This window comes from Pseudophryne corroboree, chromosome 9, assembly GCF_028390025.1.
Source record: "Pseudophryne corroboree isolate aPseCor3 chromosome 9, aPseCor3.hap2, whole genome shotgun sequence".
In the NCBI taxonomy this organism is placed as follows: domain Eukaryota; kingdom Metazoa; phylum Chordata; class Amphibia; order Anura; family Myobatrachidae; genus Pseudophryne; species Pseudophryne corroboree.
The window spans coordinates 474,722,748-474,743,937 of record NC_086452.1 but is presented as its reverse complement, the minus strand read 5'-3'; the positions used below and the strand labels follow the sequence as shown (position 1 = coordinate 474,743,937).

General features: G+C 47.1%; 1 protein-coding gene across 1 annotated transcript in view; it reads left to right on the top strand.

The window, feature by feature from the left end:
- Nucleotides 1–21,190, top strand: part of GNAI2 (G protein subunit alpha i2) — a 143,392-nt gene that overhangs the window by 81,732 nt on the left and 40,470 nt on the right. Inside the window, exons 2-3 of the mRNA XM_063941404.1 lie at nt 7,882–7,924; nt 18,916–19,057. Of these exons, the coding sequence (XP_063797474.1) occupies nt 7,882–7,924; nt 18,916–19,057 (185 nt within the window). The remainder of the gene's footprint in view (nt 1–7,881; nt 7,925–18,915; nt 19,058–21,190) is intronic.

The window sequence follows — 21,190 nt, the reverse complement described above, 5'->3', positions numbered from 1 at the left end:
TATGAGGGGGGGGGGGGGCGCCGAAGGATTTTTTGGCTTGGGGGAGAAAAATTTCTAGTTACGCCGCTTAGTGTTAGGCTGCAGGGAGGGAGGGTTAGGCTGTGGGAGGGGGGGGCGGGAGGTTAGTGTTAGGCTGCAGGGAGGGAGGGTTAGGCTGTGGGAGGGGGGGCAGGAGGTTAGTGTTAGTCTGCAGGGAGGGAGGGTTAGGCTGTGGGAGGGGGGGCGGGAGGTTAGTGTTAGTCTGCAGGGAGGGAGGGTTAGGCTGTGGGAGGGGGGGCGGGAGGTTAGTGTTAGTCTGCAGGGAGGGAGGGTTAGGCTGTGGGAGGGGGGGCGGGAGGTTAGTGTTAGGCTGCAGGGAGGGAGGGTTAGGCTGTGGGAGGGGGGGCGGGAGGTTAGTGTTAGGCTGCAGGGAGGTAGGGTTAGGCTGTGGGAGGGGGGGGGCGGGAGGTTAGTGTTAGGCTGCGGGGAGGGAGGGTTAGGCTGCAGGGAGTTAGGGTTAAGCTGCGGGGGGGGGGGGTTAGGCTGCAGGGAGTTAGGGTTAAGCTGCGGGGGGGGGGTTAGGCTGCAGGGAGTTAGGGTTAAGCTGCGGGGGAGGGAGGGTTAGGGAAGGGGGAAAGTTAGAATACTTACAGTAAAAGTGTTGTGATGCTGGTGTTGGTGTTCTGACCAGTGGCATTCTAAGCGCTGGGAACCCGTACCCATCCCCCTCCTGGCGGTAGCTCCAGGCTCTCCTCCCCGCACTATATGACTTATCAGAAGTACAGATGTTTAGCGCACAGCAGAGTGGATATATAATACTCTCTGTACTTCTTTGGGAAGAGGCCACTTAAATTTATAAACTTGAAGATGTAACGGTTGTTAGGAGAGGGCGATAGCTTCCACACAGCGAGTGCAAATAGCAAACGTCTCAAGGTATGGAAACCTCTTCCAGCAGGACAGCTTATTATGGTGGTCTCTAAGAACCTACTTGTGTGAGCAATGTGTTTTCAGAGATCCATAACCGAAAACACCCAGGGAACATACAAACTCCACATAGACAGGGCTTTGGAGGGAATTAAGGGGCTAATTCAGGTTAGATCACAAATCGCAATCCAACCGGAATTATTATGATTGCCCTGCGGGCGCATATGCAGCACCCACCCAGTCAGAGGGGGTGGGGACGGCAACGCTCCGTTTCCAGGGCAGGGACGGAGCGTTGCGGGGACGGTGCGGCGTGGGCGGAGGCGGCCAAATGGGGGTATGTCGGGGTGTGATCACGGCGGCTGTGTGATATCTCACACAGCCGCCACAATCGAGAACATGGCGGCTGCGCCCGCAGGAGGCATCACTAATTTCTATGCAGAAATTGCAAGGCGATCGCAACTTCTGCTTCATCAAGGGGGGGAAGCGGCGGTCAGCATGCTAGGAAAAGTAAAATTTGCATTCCTTACTGAATTAGGCCATTAAACCCAGAGATGTGAAACAGCAATGCTAACCTCTGGGCCTCCATGCAGATAACGCCCCAATGGCTCTGGTAATGCCATGATCTATTATCTATAATGGCACTCTCGGTTTACCCCCCCCCCATGTGGGGTCATAGCTGTGGCGTGGCAGCATTTGTGCCACTGGATCGGTGTGCTGCCGCTGATTATTATATCCTAGATGTATCCCTGAGGTGCTGCCGCTGAGTATTATATCCTAGATGTATATACATCCTATATGTATCCCTGAGGTGCTGCCGCTGAGTATTATATCCTAGATGTATATACATCCTATATATATCCCTGAGGTGCTGCCGCTGAGTATTATATCCTAAGTGTATACATCCTATATGTATCCCTGAGGTGCTGCCGCTGAGTATTATATCCTAGATGTATCCCTGAGGTGCTGCCGCTGATTATTATATCCTAGATGTATCCCTGAGGTGCTGCCGCTGATTATTATATCCTAGATGTATCCCTGAGGTGCTGCCGCTGATTATTATATCCTAGATGTATCCCTGAGGTGCTGCCGCTGATTATTATATCCTAGATGTATCCCTGAGGTGCTGCCGCTGATTATTATATCCTAGATGTATCCCTGAGGTGCTGCCGCTGATTATTATATCCTATATGTATCCCTGAGGTGCTGCCGCTGATTATTATATCCTATATGTATCCCTGAGGTGCTGCCGCTGAGTATTATATCCTAGATGTATATACATCCTATATGTATCCCTGAGGTGCTGCCGCTGATTATTATATCCTAGATGTATCCCTGAGGTGCTGCCGCTGAGTATTATATCCTAGATGTATATACATCCTATATGTATCCCTGAGGTGCTGCCGCTGATTATTATATCCTATATGTATCCCTGAGGTGCTGCCGCTGAGTATTATATCCTAGATGTATATACATCCTATATGTATCCCTGAGGTGCTGCCGCTGATTATTATATCCTATATGTATCCCTGAGGTGCTGCCGCTGATTATTATATCCTATATGTATCCCTGAGGTGCTGCCGCTGATTATTATATTCTAGATGTATCCCTGAGGTGCTGCCGCTGATTATTATATCCTATATGTATCCCTGAGGTGCTGCCGCTGATTATTATATCCTATATGTATCCCTGAGGTGCTGCCGCTGAGTATTATATCCTAGATGTATATACATCCTATATGTATCCCTGAGGTGCTGCAGCTGAGTATTATATCCTAGATGTATATACATCCTATATGTATCCCTGAGGTGCTGCCGCTGATTATTATATCCTATATGTATCCCTGAGGTGCTGCCGCTGAGTATTATATCCTAGATGTATATACATCCTATATGTATCCCTGAGGTGCTGACGCTGATTATTATATCCTATATGTATCCCTGAGGTGCTGCCGCTGAGTATTATATCCTAGATGTATATACATCCTATATGTATCCCTGAGGTGCTGCCGCTGAGTATTATATCCTAGATGTATATACATCCTATATATATCCCTGAGGTGCTGCCGCTGAGTATTATATCCTAAGTGTATACATCCTATATGTATCCCTGAGGTGCTGCCGCTGAGTATTACATCCTATATGTATCTCTGTTGTGCCGCCGCTGAGTATTATATCCTAGATGTATATACATCCTATATATATCCCTGAGGTGCTGCCGCTGAGTATTATATCCTAGGTGTATACATCCTATATGTATCCCTGAGGTGCTGCCGCTGAGTATTACATCCTATATGTATCTCTGTTGTGCCGCCGCTGAGTATTATATCCTAGATGTATATACATCCTATATGTATCCCTGAGGTGCTGCCGCTGAGTATTATATCCTAGATGTATACATCCTATATGTATCCCTGAGGTGCCGTCGCTGAGTATTATATCCTAGATGTATATACATCCTATATGTATCCCTGAGGTGCTGCCGCTGAGTATTATATCCCAGATGTATATACATCCTATATGTATCCCTGAGGTGCTGCCGCTGAGTATTATATCCCAGATGTATATACATCCTATATGTATCCCTGAGGTGCTGCCGCTGAGTATTATATCCTAGGTGTATATACATCCTATATGTATCTCTGTTGTGCCGTTGCTGAGTATTATATCCTAGATGTATATACATCCTATATATATCCCTGAGGTGCTGCCGCTGAGTATTATATCCTAGGTGTATACATCCTATATGTATCCCTGAGGTGCTGCCGCTGAGTATTATATCCTAGATGTATACATCCTATATGTATCCCTGAGGTGCTGCCGCTGAGTATTATATCATAGATGTATATACATCCTATATGTATCCCTGAGGTGCTGCCGCTGATTATTATATCCTAGATGTATATACATCCTATATGTATCCCTGAGGTGCTGCCGCTGAGTATTATATCCTAGATGTATATACATCCTATATGTATCCCTGAGGTGCTGCCGCTGAGTATTATATCCTAGATGTATATACATCCTATATGTATCCCTGAGGTGCTGCCGCTGAGTATTATATCCTAGATGTATATACATCCTATATGTATCCCTGAGGTGCTGCCGCTGAGTATTATATCCTAGATGTATATACATCCTATATATATCCCTGAGGTGCTGCCGCTGAGTATTATATCCTAGGTGTATACATCCTATATGTATCCCTGAGGTGCTGCCGCTGAGTATTATATCCTAGATGTATACATCCTATATGTATCCCTGAGGTGCTGCCGCTGAGTATTATATCATAGATGTATATACATCCTATATGTATCCCTGAGGTGCTGCCGCTGATTATTATATCCTAGATGTATATACATCCTATATGTATCCCTGAGGTGCTGCCGCTGAGTATTATATCCTAGATGTATATACATCCTATATGTATCCCTGAGGTGCTGCCGCTGAGTATTATATCCTAGATGTATATACATCCTATATGTATCCCTGAGGTGCTGCCGCTGAGTATTATATCCTAGATGTATATACATCCTATATGTATCCCTGAGGTGCTGCCGCTGAGTATTATATCCTAGATGTATATACATCCTATATATATCCCTGAGGTGCTGCCGCTGAGTATTATATCCTAGGTGTATACATCCTATATGTATCCCTGAGGTGCTGCCGCTGAGTATTATATCCTAGGTGTATACATCCTATATGTATCCCTGAGGTGCTGCCGCTGAGTATTATATCCTAGATGTATACATCCTATATGTATCCCTGAGGTGCTGCCGCTGAGTATTATATCATAGATGTATATACATCCTATATGTATCCCTGAGGTGCTGCCGCTGAGTATTATATCCTAGATGTATATACATCCTATATGTATCCCTGAGGTGCTGCCGCTGAGTATTATATCATAGATGTATATACATCCTATATGTATCCCTGAGGTGCTGCCGCTGAGTATTATATCCTAGATGTATATACATCCTATATGTATCCCTGAGGTGCTGCCGCTGAGTATTATATCCTAGATGTATATACATCCTATATGTATCCCTGAGGTGCTGCCGCTGAGTATTATATCATAGATGTATATACATCCTATATGTATCCCTGAGGTGCTGCCGCTGAGTATTATATCCTAGATGTATATACATCCTATATGTATCCCTGAGGTGCTGCCGCTGAGTATTATATCCTAGATGTATATACATCCTATATGTATCCCTGAGGTGCTGCCGCTGAGTATTATATCCTAGATGTATATACATCCTATATATATCCCTGAGGTGCTGCCGCTGAGTATTATATCCTAGGTGTATACATCCTATATGTATCCCTGAGGTGCTGCCGCTGAGTATTATATCCTAGATGTACACATCCTATATGTATCCCTGAGGTGCCGCCGCTGAGTATTATATCCTAGATGTATATACATCCTATATGTATCCCTGAGGTGCTGCCGCTGAGTATTATATCCTAGATGTACACATCCTATATGTATCCCTGAGGTGCCGCCGCTGAGTATTATATCCTAGATGTATATACATCCTATATGTATCCCTGAGGTGCTGCCGCTGAGTATTATATCCTAGATGTATATACATCCTATATGTATCCCTGAGGTGCTGCCGCTGAGTATTATATCCTAGATGTATATACATCCTATATGTATCCCTGAGGTGCTGCCGCTGAGTATTATATCCTAGATGTATACATCCTATATGTATCTCTGTTGTGCCGCCGCTGAGTATTATATCCTAGATGTATACATCCTATATGTATCCCTGAGGTGCCGCTATATCCTAGATGTATCCCTGAGGTGCTGCCGCTGAGTGTTATATACTAGATGTATATACATCCTATATGTATCCCTGAGGTGCTGTCGCTGAGTATTATATCGTAGGTGTATATACATCCTATATATATCGCTGAGTATTATATCCTAGATGTATACGGGGGTCTTTGTGTTATTATCTGTGATTTCCATCCATTTCATTGTGGGATAAACTGAATATTGTGCGTTGTATAACAATGTATATGAGATTTGTGTATTTATGTAACTGTGCGTTGTATAATACTGTATATGGGGTATTTGTATATATGTATGTGGCTGTGCATTGTATAATACTGTATATGGGGTTTGTATATATATATATGTATGTGGCTGTGCGTTGTATAATACTGTATATGGGATTGGTGTATATATGTGTGTGGCTGTGCGTTGTATAATGTATGTGGGATTGGTGTATATATGTATATGGCTGAGCGTTGTATAATCCTGTATATGGGGTTTGTGTAGATATGTATGTGGCTGTGTGTTGCATAATCCTGTATATGGAATTGGTGTATATATGTATGTCTCTGTGTATTATATAATCCTGTATACTGGGTTTGTGTATATATGTATGTCTGTGTGTTGTGTAATACTGTATATGGGGTTTGTGTATATATGTGTGTCTGTGCGTTAGATAATCCTGTATATGGGGTTTGTGTAGATATGTATGTGTCTGTGTGTTGTGTAATACTGTATATGGGGTTTGTGTATATATATATATATGTGGCTGTGCGTTGTATAATACTGTATATGGGGTTTGTGTATATATGTATGTGGCTGTGCGTTGTATAATACTGTATATGGGGTTTGTGTAGATATGTATGTGTCTGTGTGTTGTGTAATACTGTATATGGGGTTTGTGTAGATATGTATGTGTCTGTGCGTTGTATAATACTGTATATGGGGTTTGTGTATATATGTATGTGGCTGTGCGTTGTATAATACTGTATATGGGGTATGTGTATATATGTATGGGTCTGTGGGTTGTATAATACTGTATATGGGGTTTGTGTATATATGTATGTGTCTGTGGGTTGTATAATCCTGTATATGGGATTGGTGTATATATGTATGTGTCTGTGCGTTGTATAATCCTGTATATGGGATTGGTGTATATATGTATGTGTCTGTGCGTTGTATAATCCTGTATATGGGATTGGTGTATATATGTATGTCTGTGCATTGTATAATTCTGTATATGGGATTGGTGTATATATGTATGTGGCTGTGCGTTGTATAATACTGTATATGGGGTATGTGTATATATGTATGTGGCTGTGCGTTGTATAATCCTGTATATGGGATTGGTGTATATATGTATGTGTCTGTGCGTTGTATAATCCTGTATATGGGATTGGTGTATATATGTATGTGTCTGTGCATTGTATAATTCTGTATATGGGATTGGTGTATATATGTATGTGTCTGTGCGTTGTATAATCCTGTATATGGGATTGGTGTACATATGTATGTGGCTGTGCGTTGTATAATCCTGTATATGGGATTGGTGTATATATGTATGTGGCTGTGCGTTGTATAATCCTGTATATGGGATTGGTGTATATATGTATGTGGCTGTGCGTTGTATAATCCTGTATATGGGATTGGTGTATATATGTATGTGGCTGTACGTTGTATAATACTGTGTATGGGATTGGTGTATATATGTATGTGGCTGTGCGTTGTATAATACTGTGTATGGGATTGGTGTATATATGTATGTGGCTGTGCGTTGTATAATCCTGTATATGGGATTGGTGTATATATGTATGTGGCTGTGCGTTGTATAATCCTGTATATGGGATAGGTGTATATATGTATGTGGCTGTGCGTTGTATAATCCTGTATATGGGATTGGTGTTTATATGTATGTGTCTGTGCGTTGTATAATCCTGTATATGGGATTGGTGTAGATATGTATGTGGCTGTGCGTTGTATAATCCTGTATATGGGATTGGTGTATATATGTATGTGTCTGTGCGTTGTATAATCCTGTATATGGGATTGGTGTATATATGTACGTGGCTGTGCGTTGTATAATCCTGTATATGGGGTTTGTGTGTATATATGTATGTGTCTGTGCCGGCTGAGACCCCGGCCACACGTGAAGCCCTTATACTGACTGAACCTCCCTCCATGTTCCTGCAGGTGCCGGGGAGTCCGGGAAGAGCACGATTGTGAAACAGATGAAGTAAGGCGCGCTGCGTTTCTCCTCGCACCTTTCTGTTCTGCTTTGTGTAATGATTCTTCTATTAGCGATATCAGACGGCGGATTAGCACACAAAATCCTGTGGAAAAATGTATGTAGGAGTTGGTGATGTGGGGGCCCTGTTACTGGGGGAGTGGAGTTGGAGGGGCTCCTGTTACTGGGAGAGTGGAGCTGGAGGGGCTCCTGTTACTGGGGGAGTGGAGCTGGAGGGGCTCCTGTTACTGGGGGAGTGGAGCTGGAGGGGCTCCTGTTACTGGGGGAGTGGAGCTGGAGGGGCTCCTGTTACTGGGGGAGTGGAGCTGGAGGGGCTCCTGTTACTGGGGGAGTGGAGCTGGAGGGGCTCCTGTTACTGGGGGAGTGGAGCTGGAGGGGCTCCTGTTACTGGGGGAGTGGAGCTGGAGGGGCTCCTGTTACTGGGGGAGTGGAGCTGGAGGGGCTCCTGTTACTGGGGGAGTGGAGCTGGAGGGGCTCCTGTTACTGGGGGAGTGGAGCTGGAGGGGCTCCTGTTACTGGGGGAGTGGAGCTGGAGGGGCTCCTGTTACTGGGGGAGTGGAGCTGGAGGGGCTCCTGTTACTGGGGGAGTGGAGCTGGAGGGGCTCCTGTTACTGGGGGAGTGGAGCTGGAGGGGCTCCTGTTACTGGGGGAGTGGAGCTGGAGGGGCTCCTGTTACTGGGGGAGTGGAGCTGGAGGGGCTCCTGTTACTGGGGGAGTGGAGCTGGAGGGGCTCCTGTTACTGGGGGAGTGGAGCTGGAGGGGCTCCTGTTACTGGGGGAGTGGAGCTGGAGGGGCTCCTGTTACTGGGGGAGTGGAGCTGGAGGGGCTCCTGTTACTGGGGGAGTGGAGCTGGAGGGGCTCCTGTTACTGGGGGAGTGGAGCTGGAGGGGCTCCTGTTACTGGGGGAGTGGAGCTGGAGGGGCTCCTGTTACTGGGGGAGTGGAGCTGGAGGGGCTCCTGTTACTGGGGGAGTGGAGCTGGAGGGGCTCCTGTTACTGGGGGAGTGGAGCTGGAGGGGCTCCCGTTACTGGGGGAGTGGAGCTGGAGGGGCTCCCGTTACTGGGGGAGTGGAGCTGGAGGGGCTCCCGTTACTGGGGGAGTGGAGCTGGAGGGGCTCCCGTTACTGGGGTAAATGGAGCTGCAGGGGCTCCTGTTACTGGGGGAGTGGAGCTGGAGGGGCTCCCGTTACTGGGGGAGTGGAGCTGGAGGGGCTCCCGTTACTGGGGTAAATGGAGCTGCAGGGGCTCCCGTTACTGGGGTAAATGGAGCTGCAGGGGCTCCCGTTACTGGGGTAAGTGGAGCTGCAGGGGCTCCCGTTACTGGGGGAGTGGAGCTGGAGGGGCTCCCGTTACTGGGGGAGTGGAGCTGGAGGGGCTCCCATTACTGGGGGAGTGGAGCTGGAGGGGCTCCCGTTACTGGGGGAGTGGAGCTGGAGGGGCTCCCGTTACTGGGGGAGTGGAGCTGGAGGGGCTCCCGTTACTGTTACTGGGGGAGTGGAACTGGAGGGGCCTCCGTTACTGGGGGAATGGAGCTGGGTGGACCCTCCGTTACTGGGGGAATGGAGCTGGGTGGACCCTCCGTTACTGGGGGAATGGAGCTGGGTGGACCCTGTTACTGGGGGAACGGAGCTGGGGGCCCTCTTACTGGCTGGGGGAGGGAGCGGGGTCTAGCTCTCTTATGGGGGAAGGGGGCCCATGTTACTGGGGGATGCCATGTTATGGGGGCAGCGGTGTGGGGCTTTTGTTGCTCGGGGTACTTTGCATGTGAGGAGCGAGGGATGGAGGGGCTATGTTACTAAGGGGCAGGTGCAGCTAATGTATGCAGGGACCGTGCTACAGGTGATGGTATGACTGGTGCAGATATACAGGTGGATCCTGGGTGAGTATTTGTGATACTCAGTCCATGCTGTGGGGAACAGTAACATTACATGGGTAATATCTATAGCCCCGGTGATACTATGTACGTGTAATAAGTGCTATGTTAAATCATAACATAAAAAATATTTATTTTACACAAATCAGGTGTTTAATAAGCATGTATTCATTTCTCTCATATGGGGGGGGGGGGGATTCTCCCAAACAGGAGGAAAAAAATCCTCTCCTTCTGGAAAAAATATAAAAATAAAAAGTACATATATAGTATATTATTTGAATATGAAGCAAAAACAAACCATGTTCTAAAAGAGTTAAGGTTCCGGCACTGAATTGATTTGGGGTCTTAGCCTCCACAATAAGCGCTATGTTGGGTACCTTGTTGCTCCTTATGCTTGTATGCTCCGGTCCCTCCGATGATGTTCTAGGGAGGTGGGTGTATAGCAGGTGGGGTGCTTCTTAGTGGGGAACCTTAACTCTTTTAGAACATGGTTTATTTCTCTATCGTCCTAAGTGGATGCTGGGGTTCCTGAAAGGACCATGGGGAATAGCGGCTCCGCAGGAGACAGGGCACAAAAAAGTAAAGCTTTACTAGGTCAGGTGGTGTGCACTGGCTCCTCCCCCTATGACCCTCCTCCAGACTCCAGTTAGATTTTGTGCCCGAACGAGAAGGGTGCAATCTAGGTGGCTCTCCTAAAGAGCTGCTTAGAGAAAGTTTAGTTTAGGTTTTTTTCTTTACAGTGAGTCCTGCTGGCAACAGGATCACTGCAACGTGGGACTTAGGGGGAAAGTAGTAAACTCACCTGCATGCAGAGTGGATTTGCTGCTTGGCTACTGGACACCATTAGCTCCAGAGGGATCGAACACAGGCCCAGCCGTGGAGTCCGGTCCCGGAGCCGCGCCGCCGACCCCCTTGCAGATGCTGAAGCGTGAAGAGGTCCGGAAACCGGCGGCTGAAGACTCCTCAGTCTTCATAAGGTAGCGCACAGCACTGCAGCTGTGCGCCATTTTCCTCTCAGCACACTTCACTGGGCAGTCACTGAGGGTGCAGAGCGCTGGGGGGGGGCGCTCTGAGAGGCAAATATAAACCTTATACAAGGCTAAAAATACCTCACATATAGCCCATAGGGGCTATATGGAGATATTTAACCCCTGCCTGACTGGAAAAATAGCGGGAGAAGAACCCGCCGAAAAAGGGGCGGGGCCTATCTCCTCAGCACACGGCGCCATTTTCTGTCACAGCTCCGCTGGTCAGAACGGCTCCCAGGTCTCTCCCCTGCACTGCACTACAGAAACAGGGTAAAACAGAGAGGGGGGGCACATTAATGGCTATATATATATATATATATTAAAGCAGCTATAAGGGAGCACTTAATATAAGGATATCCCTTGTATATATAGCGCTTTGTGGTGTGTGCTGGCAGACTCTCCCTCTGTCTCCCCAAAAGGGCTAGTGGGTCCTGTCTTCATTAGAGCATTCCCTGTGAGTTTGCGGTGTGTGTCGGTACGTGGTGTCGACATGTATGAGGACGATATTGGTGTGGAGGCGGAGCAATTGCCAAATATGCAGATGTCACCCCCCAGGGGGTCGACACCAGAATGGATGCCTTTATTTGTGGAATTACGTGATGGTTTATCTTCCCTTAAACAGTCAGTTGAGGACATGAGGCGGCCGGACAATCAATTAATGCCTGTCCAGGCGCCTCAAACACCGTCAGGGGCTGTAAAACGCCCTTTGCCTCAGTCGGTCGACACAGACCCAGACACGGGCACTGATTCCAGTGACGACGGTAGAAATTCAAACGTATTTTCCAGTAGGGCCACACGTTATATGATTTTGGCAATGAAGGAGACGTTACATTTAGCTGATACTACAGATACCGTAAAACAGGGTATTATGTATGGTGTGAAAAAACTACAAACAGTTTTTCCTGAATCAGAAGAATTAAATGACGTGTGTGATGAAGCGTGGGTTGCTCCTGATAAAAAGTTGATAATTTCAAAAAAGTTATTGGCATTATACCCTTTCCCGCCAGAGGTTAGGGCGCGCTGGGAAACACCCCCTAAGGTGGACAAGGCGCTCACACGCTTATCCAAACAAGTGGCGTTACCCTCTCCTGAGACGGCCGCACTTAAGGATCCATCAGATAGAAAGATGGAAGTTATTCAAAAGAATATATACACACATGCAGGTGTTATACTACGACCAGCTATAGCAACTGCCTGGATGTGCAGTGCTGGAGTAGTTTGGTCAGAATCCCTGATTGAAAATATTGATACCCTAGATAGGGACAATGTTTTACTGTCGTTAGAACAAATAAAGGATGCATTTATCTATATGCGTGATGCACAGAGGGATATTTGCACACTGGCATCTCGGGTGAGTGCTATGTCCATTTCAGCCAGAAGAGCCTTATGGACACGACAGTGGACAGGCGATGCGGATTCAAAACATCACATGGAGGTTTTGCCGTATAAAGGGGAGGAGTTATTTGGAGTTGGTCTATCAGACTTGGTGGCCACGGCTACTGCCGGGAAATCCACTTTTTTACCTCAAGTCACTCCCCAACAGAGAAAGGCACCGACCTTTCAACCGCAGCCTTTTCGCTCCTACAAAAATAAGAGAGCAAAGGGCTTGTCGTACCTGCCACGAGGCAGAGGAAGAGGGAGGAGACACCAACAGGCAGCTCCTTCCCAGGAACAGAAGCCCTCCCCGGCTCCTGCAAAAACCTCAGCATGACGCTGGGGCCTCTCAAGCGGACTCGGGGACAGTGGGGGGCCGTCTCAAAAATTACAGCGCGCAGTGGGCTCACTCGCAGGTAGACCCCTGGATCCTGCAGATAATATCTCAGGGGTACAGGTTGGAATTAGAGACGGATCCTCCTCATCGTTTCCTGAAGTCTGCCTTACCAACCGTCTCTTCCGAAAGGGAGAGGGTGTTGGAAGCCATTCACAAGCTGTACGCTCAGCAGGTGATAGTCAAAGTACCCCTATTACAACAAGGAAAGGGGTATTATTCCACTCTATTTGTGGTACCGAAGCCGGATGGCTCGGTAAGGCCTATTCTAAATCTGAAGTCCTTGAACCTCTACATAAAAAAGTTCAAGTTCAAGATGGAGTCACTCAGAGCAGTGATAGCGAACCTGGAAGAAGGGGACTTTATGGTATCCTTGGACATCAAGGATGCGTATCTACACGTTCCGATTTACCCCGCACACCAGGGGTACCTCAGGTTCATTGTTCAAAACTGTCACTATCAGTTTCAGACGCTGCCGTTCGGATTGTCCACGGCGCCTCGGGTCTTTACCAAGGTAATGGCCGAGATGATGATTCTTCTTCGAAGAAAAGGCGTATTAGTTATCCCATACTTGGACGATCTCCTAATAAGGGCAAGGTCCAGAGAACAGCTGGAGACAGCTTTAGCACTATCTCAAGAGGTGCTAAGACAACACGGGTGGATTCTGAATATTCCAAAATCCCATTTAATCCCGACAACTCGTCTGCTGTTCCTAGGAATGATTCTGGACACGGTTCAGAAAAAGGTTTTCCTTCCAGAGGAAAAAGCCAAGGAGTTATCCGATCTGGTCAGGAACCTCCTAAAACCAGGAAAAGTGTCAGTACATCAATGCACAAGAGTCCTGGGAAAAATGGTGGCTTCTTACGAAGCAATTCCATTCGGCAGATTCCATGCAAGAATATTCCAAAGGGATCTGTTGGACAAATGGTCAGGGTCGCATCTGCAGATGCACCTGCGAATAACCCTGTCACCAAAGACAAGGGTGTCACTTCTGTGGTGGTTGCAGAAGGCTCACCTATTAGAAGGCCGCAGATTCGGCATTCAGGATTGGATCCTGGTGACCACGGACGCCAGCCTGAGAGGCTGGGGAGCAGTCACACAAGGAAGAAACTTCCAGGGAGTATGGACGAGTCTGGAAAAGTCTCTTCACATAAACATTCTGGAACTAAGAGCAATCTACAATGCTCTAAGCCAGGCGGAACTTCTCCTGCAAGGAAAGCCGGTGTTGATTCAGTCGGACAACATCACGGCGGTCGCCCATGTAAACAGGCAGGGCGGCACAAGAAGCAGGAGTGCAATGGCAGAAGCTGCCAAGATTCTTCGCTGGGCGGAGAATCACGTGATAGCACTGTCAGCAGTGTTCATCCCGGGCGTGGACAACTGGGAAGCAGACTTCCTCAGCAGACACGATCTTCATCCGGGAGAGTGGGGTCTACATCCAGAAGTCTTTAACATGTTAATAGACCGTTGGGAAAGACCAATTGTAGACATGATGGCGTCTCGCCTCAACAAGAAACTGGACAAATATTGCGCCAGGTCAAGAGATCCACAGGCAATAGCTGTGGACGCACTGGTAACTCCTTGGGTGTACCAGTCAGTGTATGTGTTTCCTCCTCTGCCGCTCATACCAAAGGTATTGAAGATCATACGGCAAAGAAGAGTAAGAACAATACTAGTGGTTCCGGATTGGCCGAGAAGGACTTGGTATCCGGAACTTCAAGAGATGCTCACGGACGAACCGTGGCCTCTACCTCTGAGAAGGGACCTGCTACAGCAGGGTCCCTGTCTTTTTCAAGACTTACCGCGGCTGCGTTTGACGGCATGGCGGTTGAACGCCAGATCCTAAAAGGGAAAGGCATTCCAGAAGAAGTCATTCCTACCTTGATTAAGGCACGGAAGGAAGTCACCGTGAAACATTATCACCGCATTTGGCGAAAATATGTAGCGTGGTGCGAGGATCGGAGGGTTCCGACGGAGGAATTCCAACTGGGTCGTTTCCTACATTTCCTGCAATCAGGATTATCTATGGGTCTCAAATTGGGATCCATTAAGGTTCAAATTTCGGCCCTGTCAATATTCTTCCAAAAAGAATTGGCCTCTGTCCCTGAGGTCCAGACTTTTGTCAAGGGAGTACTGCATATACAGCCTCCTGTGGTGCCTCCGGTGGCACCGTGGGATCTAAATGTAGTTTTAGATTTCCTCAAATCCCATTGGTTTGAACCATTGAAAAAGGTGGATTTGAAATATCTCACATTGAAAGTGACTATGTTACTAGCCCTGGCCTCTGCCAGGAGAGTATCTGAATTGGCGGCTTTATCTTATAAAAGTCCTTATCTAATCTTCCATTCGGATAGGGCAGAACTGCGGACTCGTCCGCATTTTCTCCCTAAAGTGGTATCAGCATTTCATCTGAACCAACCTATTGTGGTGCCTGCGGCCACTAGCGACTTGGAGGACTCCAAGTTGTTGGACGTTGTCAGAGCCTTAAAAATATACATTGCAAGGACGGCTGGAGTCAGAAAATCTGACTCGCTGTTTATATTGTATGCACCCAACAAGTTGGGCGCACCTGCTTCTAAGCAGTCGATTGCTCGTTGGATTTGTAACACAATTCAACTTGCACATTCTGTGGCAGGCCTGCCACAGCCTAAAACTGTAAAAGCCCACTCCACAAGGAAGGTGGGCTCATCTTGGGCGGCTGCCCGAGGGGTCTCGGCATTACAACTCTGCCGAGCAGCTACGTGGTCGGGGGAGAACACGTTTGTAAAATTTTACAAATTTGATACCCTGGCAAAGGAGGACCTGGAGTTCTCTCATTCGGTGCTGCAGAGTCATCCGCACTCTCCCGCCCGTTTGGGAGCTTTGGTATAATCCCCATGGTCCTTTCAGGAACCCCAGCATCCACTTAGGACGATAGAGAAAATAAGAATTTACTTACCGATAATTCTATTTCTCGGAGTCCGTAGTGGATGCTGGGCGCCCATCCCAAGTGCGGATTATCTGCAATACTTGTACATAGTTATTGTTAACTAATTCGGGTTATTGTTAAGGAGCCATCTTTAAGAGGCCCTTTCTGTTGTCATACTGTTAACTGGGTTTAGATCACAAGTTGTACGGTGTGATTGGTGTGGCTGGTATGAGTCTTACCCGGGATTCAAAATGCCTCCCTTATTGTGTATGCTCGTCCGGGCACAGTACCTAACTGGAGTCTGGAGGAGGGTCATAGGGGGAGGAGCCAGTGCACACCACCTGACCTAGTAAAGCTTTACTTTTTTGTGCCCTGTCTCCTGCGGAGCCGCTATTCCCCATGGTCCTTTCAGGAACCCCAGCATCCACTACGGACTCCGAGAAATAGAATTATCGGTAAGTAAATTCTTATTTTTTGCTTCATATTCAAATAAATATATGTACTTTTTTATTTTTATATATTTTCCAGAAGGAGAGGATTTTTTCCCTCCTGTTTGGGAGAACCCCCCCCCCCCCCCCATATGAGAGAAATGAATACATGCTTATTAAACGCCTGATTTGTGTAAAATAAATATTTTTGATGTTATGATTTAAATTTTAAACCCGAGTCCTAGCACTTATTACACGTACATAGTATCACCGGGGCTATAGATATTACCCATGTAATGTTACTGTTCCCCACAGCATGGACTGAGTATCACAAATACTCACCCAGGATCCACCTGTATATCTGCAGCAGTCATACCAATCACCTGTATATCTTCAGCAGTCATACCAATCACCTGTATATCTTCAGCAGTCATACCAATCACCTGTATATCTTCAGCAGTCATACCAATCACCTGTATATCTTCAGCAGTCATACCAATCACCTGTATATCTTCAGCAGTCATACCAATCACCTGTATATCTTCAGCAGTCATACCAATCACCTGTATATCTTCAGCAGTCATACCAATCACCTGTATATCTGCAGCAGTCATACCATCACCTGTATATCTGCAGCAGTCATACCAATCACCTGTATATCTGCAGCAGTCATACCATCACCTGTATATCTGCAGCAGTCATACCATCACCTGTATATCTGCAGCAGTCATACCATCACCTGTATATCTGCAGCAGTCATACCATCACCTGTATATCTGCAGCAGTCATACCAATCACCTGTATATCTGCAGCAGTCATACCAATCACCTGTATATCTGCAGCAGTCATACCAATCACCTGTATATCTGCAGCAGTCATACCAATCACCTGTATATCTGCAGCAGTCATACCATCACCTGTATATCTGCAGCAGTCAGACCAATCACCTGTATATCTGCAGCAGTCATACCATCACCTGTATATCTGCAGCAGTCATACCATCACCTGTATATCTGCAGCAGTCATACCATCACCTGTATATCTGCAGCAGTCATACCAATCACCTGTATATCTGCAGCAGTCATACCATCACCTGTATATCTGCAGCAGTCATACCATCACCTGTATATCTGCAGCAGTCATACCATCACCTGTATATCTGCAGCAGTCATACCAATCACCTGTATATCTGCAGCAGTCATACCAATCACCTGTATATCTGCAGCAGTCATACCATCACCTGTATATCTGCAGCAGTCATACCAATCACCTGTATATCTGCAGCAGTCATACCATCACCTGTATATCTGCAGCAGTCATACCATCACCTGTATATCTGCAGCAGTCATACCAATCACCTGTATATCTGCAGCAGTCATACCAATCACCTGTATATCTGCAGCAGTCATACCAATCACCTGTATATCTGCAGCAGTCATACCAATCACCTGTATATCTGCAGCAGTCATACCATCACCTGTAGCATTTATTACACGTACATAGCAGCGCCGGGGCTATATATATTACCTTTGTATTCAGAAACGGGTAGGGAACTATCGTTTTAACTACCCCAGAGGCAGTTTATCACCCACACCACAGATACCCCAGGAAAGAAGCGCAAGTTATATCCCCCTATTATAGTAACATTACATGACCTGTATGTGCAGCTGGCTGTGATGTTAGATTATATATGTATAGTATATACAGGACACTTATACTGTGTAATCTCCTGGGATTATCCATGAAAATGGGTACTCGGAGGAGGAGTGTCAGCAGTACCGGGCTGTAGATTATATATGTATATATAGGACATTTATACTGTGTAATCTTCTAGGATTATCCATGAAGATGGGTACTCGGAGGAGGAGTGTCAGCAGTACCGGGCTGTAGATTATATATGTATATACAGGACAGTTATACTGTGTAATTTCCTAGGATTATCCATGAAGATGGGTACTCGGAGGAGGAGTGCCAGCAGTACCGGGCTGTAGATTATATATGTATAGTATATACAGGACACTTATACTGTGTAATCTCCTAGGATTATCCATGAAGATGGGTACTCGGAGGAGGAGTGTCAGCAGTACCGGGCTGTAGATTATATATGTATATACAGGACATTTATACTGTGTAATCTCCTTGGATTATCCATGAAGATGGGCACTCGGAGGAGGAGTGCCAGCAGTACCGGGCTGTAGATTATATATGTATAGTATATACAGGACACTTATACTGTGTAATCTCCTAGGATTATCCATGAAGATGGGTACTCGGAGGAGGAGTGTCAGCAGTACCGGGCTGTAGATTATATATGTATATACAGGACATTTATACTGTGTAATCTCCTAGGATTATCCGTGAAGATGGGTACTCGGAGGAGGAGTGCCAGCAGTACCGGGCTGTAGATTATATATGTATATACAGGACATTTATACTGTGTAATCTCCTAGGATTATCCATGAAGATGGGTACTCGGAGGAGGAGTGCCAGCAGTACCGGGCTGTAGATTATATATGTATATACAGGACATTTATACTGTGTAATCTCCTAGGATTATCCATGAAGATGGGTACTCGGAGGAGGAGTGCCAGCAGTACCGGGCTGTAGATTATATATGTATAGTATATACAGGACATTTATACTGTGTAATCTCCTAGGATTATCCATGAAGATGGGTACTCGGAGGAGGAGTGCCAGCAGTACCGGGCTGTAGATTATATATGTATAGTATATACAGGACACTTATACTGTGTAATCTCCTAGGATTATCCATGAAGATGGGTACTCGGAGGAGGAGTGCCAGCAGTACCGGGCTGTAGATTATATATGTATAGTATATACAGGACACTTATACTGTGTAATCTCCTAGGATTATCCATGAAGATGGGTACTCGGAGGAGGAGTGCCAGCAGTACCGGGCTGTAGATTATATATGTATAGTATATACAGGACACTTATACTGTGTAATCTCCTAGGATTATCCATGAAGATGGGTACTCGGAGGAGGAGTGTCAGCAGTACCGGGCTGTGGTTTACAGCAACACCATCCAGTCCATCATGGCCATTATAAAGGCTATGGGGAATCTGAAGATAGACTTCGGGGACACAGCCAGAGCGGTGAGTGATTACAATGTGTGCAGTTCCTGGTTATTATACACCGTCCCTCACAGAGCTGTCTGCATTACGTCCCAAGCACTCAGTGTAAGAGAACACTGACAGATGTACCCAGAAGAGTGGCCGCTCCCGGGCACAGGGCAGCTTTCTATTCTCCTGCTGAGCTGATGTGGAACTACAAGTCCAAGCAAGCAAGATCACCCTCTGACGGAGCACCACCTTTGTCCCGTTAGCACCCTGTCACATTATAATAACAGTGTGAGTGGTTGGCTTGTCACGGAGATAATTAGCCAGTGGAGAGGCGGCCATTGGGGACTGGATAATGTAATTAGGAGCGGGTGCCCTCGTTATGCTGTGTCCTCATTACACTCCTATCTGCTGGGATCTCAACGCATTAACCCTCTCCTGCCTGGCAGCCCCTGTCTAACCATGAGTCCGCAGATGTGCTACTAATACCCCTGTGTGGGGTCACACATGAATAATGTCCGGGTGACGGGGACCGAATTCTTTAACTACATATTTTGTTTTCCAAATAGATCTCATTTTTTATTACAAATCTTTTGTCCAAATGTCACTCGCTGCTGATCCCGTCTGGTCCCGGAGCGGCTAAACTGCTAACGATTCCAATTAATGTCCATACTATAATTACCCAGTAATTATTAGGAATCCCACCCCCTGCTGGATTGATGAGTTATAAACCACTAGAGATCAATTGTAGTCTGTCTGTGGAACTACAAGTCCAGCAACAGCTAGAGGGCAGAGGCTGCTGGCTGCTTAGAGAGGATGCGTGTACACATCCTCTGATAACGTTACACACAGCTGCCCGTGTGGCTCGCTCATGGCCAGCCCTCCTACAGTCACATATTACATGTCTCTCTCTCGTTATTCCCCGTTGCTGTGCTATGTCCCCTCTGTGTGTGCAGGATAACAGGGCGGCTCTGTCCTCCTACAGTCACATATTACATGTCTCCCTCCCGTTATTCCCCGTTGCTGTGCTATGTCTCCTCTGTGTGCAGGATAACACGGCGGCTCTGTCCTCCTACAGTCACACATTACATGTCTCTCTCTCGTTATTACCCGTTGTTGTGCTATGTCTCCTCTGTGTGCAGGATAACACGGCGGCTCTGTCCTCCTACAGTCACATTACATGTCTCCCTCCCGTTATTCCCCGTTGCTGTGCTATGTCTCCTCCTGTGTGTGCAGGATAACACGGCGGCTCTGTCCTCCTACAGTCACATATTACATGTCTCCCTCCCGTTATTCCCCGTTGCTGTGCTATGTCTCCTCCTGTGTGTGCAGGATAACACGGCGGCTCTGTCCTCCTACAGTCACATATTACATGTCTCCCTCCCGTTATTCCCCGTTGCTGTGCTATGTCCCCTCTGTGTGCAGGATAACACGGCGGCTCTGTCCTCCTACAGTCACATATTACATGTCTCCCTCCCGTTATTCCCTGTTGTTGTGCTGTCTCCTCTGTGTGCAGGATAACACGGCGGCTCTGTCCTCCTACAGTCGCATATTACATGTCTCCCTCCCGTTATTCCCCGTTGCTGTGCTATGTCCCCTCTGTGTGTGCAGGATAACACTGCGGCTCTGTCCTCCTCCTACAGTCACATATTACATGTCTCCCTTTCCGTTATTCCCCGTTGCTGTGCTATGTCCCCTCTGTGTGTGCAGGATAACACGCCGGCTCTGTCCTCCTACAGTCACATATTACATGTCTCCCTCCCGTTATTCCCCGTTGCTGTGCTATGTCCCCTCTGTGTGTGCAGGATAACACGCCGGCTGTGTCCTCCTACAGTCACATATTACATGTCTCCCTCCCGTTATTCCCCGTTGCTGTGCTATGTCCCCTCTGCGTGTGCAGGATAACACGGCGGCTCTGTCCTCCTACTGTCACATATTACATGTCTCCCTCCCGTTATTCCCCGTTGCTGTGCTATGTCCCCTCTGTGTGTGCAGGATAACACGGCGGCTCTGTTCTCCTACAGTTACATATTACAGGTCTCCCTCCCGTTATTCCCCGTTGCTGTGCTATGTCCCCTCTGTGTGTGCAGGATAACACGGCGGCTCTGTTCTCCTACAGTTACATATTACATGTCTCTCTCCCGTTATTCCCCGTTGCTGTGCTATGTC